General features: G+C 49.2%; 1 protein-coding gene across 1 annotated transcript; it reads left to right on the top strand.

The window, feature by feature from the left end:
* The first annotated feature begins 2,990 nt into the window (after window positions 1–2,990).
* On the top strand, window positions 2,991–4,517 carry LOC119326090 (alpha-amylase type B isozyme-like). The gene is made up of 3 exons (XM_037599800.1): window positions 2,991–3,077; window positions 3,167–4,111; window positions 4,220–4,517. The coding sequence occupies exons 1-3, from the start codon at window positions 2,991–2,993 to the stop codon at window positions 4,469–4,471; spliced, it is 1,284 nt and encodes a 427-aa protein (XP_037455697.1). The 3' UTR covers window positions 4,472–4,517.
* Window positions 4,518–4,780: the final 263 nt, after the last annotated feature.

Below are 4,780 nucleotides of genomic sequence, written 5' to 3'. Positions count from 1 at the left end.
CATGAGCCCTCAGCCTAAGTTGTTCACTGCCTGGTCTTCAATGCTTTGTGATTTTTGTGAGCCAACTAAAGGTGGCGATAGTCAGGGGGTGATGCCACCGCTCTGTTTGCTCTTTGTTTACACTGGTAATACCGACTTCATATGCATTAGTTTTTCTTTACTCTTTTGCTCGTGTATCAACTCCTTGGTATGTCAGGTGAGCGCTGTTTCTTCATGCTCAAGTCTTTTCACTGCTCAACGTTATTGTATCCCCTGATGCATTTTTTGTTTGAGCTGATTCCTTGATGCATTTGGATAGCCTTCAAACGCCAGCAGGATCTACTCTACCCTAGTTACATTTGAATCGATTTACCTTTCTATTTCAGAAAAAGAAAAATTGTAATTTGACACACTGCAAGTTTCTGTCAAAAATAAAAAAATAAACTGAAGCACAAAAGTTGACATGCTCGGCAAATAAAGCTGTCATTCTCCCGCCACTAAACTTGCCATAAAAACGTTTGAGTCGCCATGTGCTCGTATCTTGCGTGGCACTTGGTAGGATCCTAGTTTCCTTCAAACCGAACGAGCCCCTAGAACAACAGGGCAGCGTGACGTCTATGACTCAGCGTGTTTGGCAGCTTGAGGGATTCGATTGGGAATGGGAGTTTAGGAGGGGGAGTTTGTGAAGGGATTAGACTTGGGAAGTAGAGTTTTAGTCCCAATCACATGTTTGATGTGTGGTGGGAATTATCAGTGGGAATTCAACAGGGAGTTATTTTCCTTTGTTTGGTTCATGGGTATAGGAATGGGAATTGTTCTATGAGATTGGCAAATGAGTGTTACCGTTAAACATGTCTGAATAAAAAAATACTCATATTTTTAATTTATTTGTTTCACACGGAACAGAGAAAATGTTAAAGCTACAACGTTGCATTTGATCAGTATACTTACATACATACAAAATATCAGAAGGTATCAGGTCAAAAAGGAGATACCAAATAATGGAATTTAACATGAATGTACTTCCTACATTTATATAATATATACCCCTCACATATGAAGTCATCAAATCTGTAGCAGCTATCAAGACTTGTTTGAGTGTAAAACTGAACTTAGAAAGTACAGGAAGCATGAAGCATAAAGGTATACAAATGCAAGTGCTATATGACATATATACATATTGTTCTCTACATGCAGCCACAACGACAAGTTAGAGCCATTGTGGCTTGCCGTTTTTCATGTATGTGTCAGGTGGCATGATGTACAATATTGGTTCTCTACATGTACAAGTAGCAGCCACAATGGCAAGCCAGCGATGACCAACAAACTACAGCTGAACACTAGCAAATAAATTTATACATGTACAAGAGAATTCATCCAGTAAATATTCACATCCATGTCCAATGTATGCTTCTAAAAAAGTAAAAAGGACATGACAAACTAATCAAGACAGAGACCTCTGTACAGTATTTTTATGAATCAAACAAGGGAACAAATGATATACTAAATCAAAGTAGTAATCCACACCTCTAGCCTTTTGGTGACTCTTGATTGTGAACTACAAAGGGACAACGGGAGTGATGGAACAAATCTGTGACCTGTGTATTAGGAAAAAAATAAAAAGAAGAATATATCTGCATCAATTTGTGAAGGGAAAAGAAACGAATCCAGTTTTGTTAACAAAACCAGATGGGATACAGCTAGATATGCACGTAACAAGGTTGGATTGGCAGCAAAATTTCCTCAATTCACGATGGAAAGGGGAAGAACATGTTACCTCAGCCGCCGATTTGTTTGGAGGAAGAATGGCGGCGGTGCTAAATAAGGGTCATTAGCTAGGATTTTGCCGGGCTATCACTGGGATTTTCGTCCTTTTTTCCCTTCCGCCGCGGGACGCCGCCGCGGGACGTGAGGAATAGCGTAGAGCTTTTTTTTGGGCGTCAACTCCCACTCCCACGCTGAATTACCAGGGTCCCCCCAGGGAAGAGTTTCAGGGGAGTTGGGCCTCCTAATTCCTCTTCCCCTTCCCCTCTTAATTCCCTTGTCCCTGAGACAATCAAAGGAAGTTAATTCCCATGGGCCTTAAACTCCCATTCCCCACATCCAAATCCCCCCAAACAAACACGCTGTAGAGGGCATGGTGGCAATTGGCATTGTTCAGTTCAGTCGGTTCGATTTGCGCTCGCCCCGAGATAACGTCTCTGGCCAGCCAGCGCTTATCATGGCGTCTGCTTATCCCACCCAACGGTTGAGCAAAAAATGACGCCGAGGGCTGCAAGTTTGCAACTGCATTCGGAAGTAATCCTTGGTGAACAGTCTATCTTTTCCTGCGACATACTCCTACCCTCACGATCACGAATTGAATTCTCATCGAACGAATGAATGCTCGGACTGGGTACTCACCAGAAATTTATGTCCAGTTTTATCCGCCTCGAGGGACGCACCTCATCCAGGTTATTCAGGAATTTGCTCACCCGGATTTTAGCTGGCCGTCGTCGACCTGAAATGCGCCAGTAACCGCGGAGCCATCTCGCCAAAGTTACCGTCAGTTGCCCCTGATCTTACGAACTCTTGTTACAGCAGAACTACCCTCATTGCAGTGCGAGAAAGCCGAAACCTTATTCGATTGATATAAGCGCAAAACCTTCTCATACAAGGCTGATCGATTGTGCCTAGTTTGGCGTGTGAGTTCTGAAGAATTCTGAAGCTCAGCAGGATAACTGAGAGCCGTATTGGCCGGTGCCTTCTCATACAAGGCTGGGTCCGTCACTGGCCTTTTGAGCTCACCGCACCGGCCGATAACAAACTCCGGCCGACATATCCATCGATCCGCCGGCCCAACGGAGCATTGAAGTCGAGCACACCGGAACATGTCCTGCAAGTTGCTCACATGCATGATGCATCCTGCAGCACACACTATAAATACCTGGCCAGACGCACCAGCTGAATCCATCAGTTCTCCACCGCCCCCTTCCAAAGCACAGCTAGCTAGACTGCTAGAGCTCAAGATCATGGCGAGCAAACACTTGTCCCTCTCCCTCTTCCTCGTCCTCCTTGGCCTGTCGGCCAGCTTGGCCTCCGGGCAAGTTCTCTTTCAGGTAAGATCTTGTTCGTCGGCAAGAACTGTCTTCAGACTGCGATCATGTTTTGTTTTGGACTGAGTTTTGAGTGCTGCTGCGTGCGACAGGGTTTCAACTGGGAGTCGTGGAAGCACAATGGCGGATGGTACAACTTCCTGATGGGCAAGGTGGACGACATCGCCGCCGCCGGCGTCACGCACGTCTGGCTCCCCCCGGCGTCGCAATCGGTCTCCGAGCAAGGGTACATGCCTGGCCGGCTCTACGACCTGGACACGTCCAAGTACGGCAACAAGGTGCAGCTCAAGTCCCTCATCGGGGCGCTGCACGGCAAGGGCGTCAAGGCCATCGCCGACATCGTCATCAACCACCGCACGGCGGAGCGCAAGGACGGGCGGGGCATCTACTGCATCTTCGAGGGCGGCACCCCCGACGCCCGCCTCGACTGGGGCCCCCACATGATCTGCCGCGACGACCGGCCCTACGCCGACGGCACGGGCAACCCGGACACCGGCGCCGACTTCGGGGCCGCCCCGGACATCGACCACCTCAACCCGCGCGTCCAGAAGGAGCTCGTCGAGTGGCTCAACTGGCTCAGGACCGACATCGGTTTCGACGGCTGGCGCTTCGATTTCGCCAAGGGCTACTCGGCGGACGTCGCCAAGATCTACATCGACCGCTCCGAGGCCAGCTTCGCCGTGGCCGAGATATGGACGTCGCTGGCGTACGGCGGGGACGGCAAGCCGAACCTCAACCAGGACCCGCACCGGCAGGAGCTGGTGAACTGGGTGAACAAGGTGGGCGGCTCCGGCCCGGGCACCACGTTCGACTTCACCACCAAGGGCATCCTCAACGTCGCCGTGGAGGGCGAGCTGTGGCGGCTGCGCGGCACCGACGGCAAGGCGCCGGGCATGATCGGGTGGTGGCCAGCCAAGGCGGTGACCTTCGTCGACAACCACGACACCGGCTCCACGCAGCACATGTGGCCCTTCCCTTCTGACAGGGTCATGCAGGGATACGCCTACATCCTCACGCACCCAGGGACCCCATGCATCGTGAGTCATCCTACCTGTTCATCGTATCTAAATTGGTCTTCTTCTTTTTTCGTTCAGATAAGAAACCATGCATGACCGAACTGATGAAAAATAATTGTGATTCTTCAGTTCTACGATCATTTCTTCGACTGGGGCCTGAAGGAGGAGATCGATCGCCTAGTGTCAATCAGGACCCGGCAGGGCATACACAGTGAGAGCAAGCTGCAAATCATAGAGGCTGACGCCGACCTTTACCTTGCCGAGATCGACGGCAAGGTCATCGTCAAGCTCGGGCCAAGATACGATGTGGGGCACCTCATTCCCGGAGGCTTCAAGGTGGCCGCACACGGCAAAGACTATGCCGTATGGGAGAAAATATAAGAAAATTACCAGGGCAACTCTGCAAATTAGTCATGTTGTCCACATAGTACGATTTTAGTACTTCCTCCATGTAAAAGTGAGGATGAGGGACATCCATTATATTTTTCATAAATAATAATCAATAAGTGTTTTCGATACTCATGGTTTACTCATTGTTCGTTGACCAAAATTGCGTAGAGCACGACTATGCGGGAGCGTGCAACCTAAAGCTTGAGGCTTTGATGGTAGAAGCCCCGCCCTGCATTAAGGATTAGGGCTCTTCTAGGATCAGAGATTAGGGCTCTTCTAGGATCAGATCCCGACCAGAAG

This window comes from Triticum dicoccoides, chromosome 6B (genome assembly GCF_002162155.2).
Source record: "Triticum dicoccoides isolate Atlit2015 ecotype Zavitan chromosome 6B, WEW_v2.0, whole genome shotgun sequence".
Lineage (NCBI taxonomy): Eukaryota > Viridiplantae > Streptophyta > Magnoliopsida > Poales > Poaceae > Triticum > Triticum dicoccoides.
The sequence above is the reverse complement of the archived record's forward strand: the minus strand, read 5'-3'. Positions and strand labels throughout refer to the sequence as shown.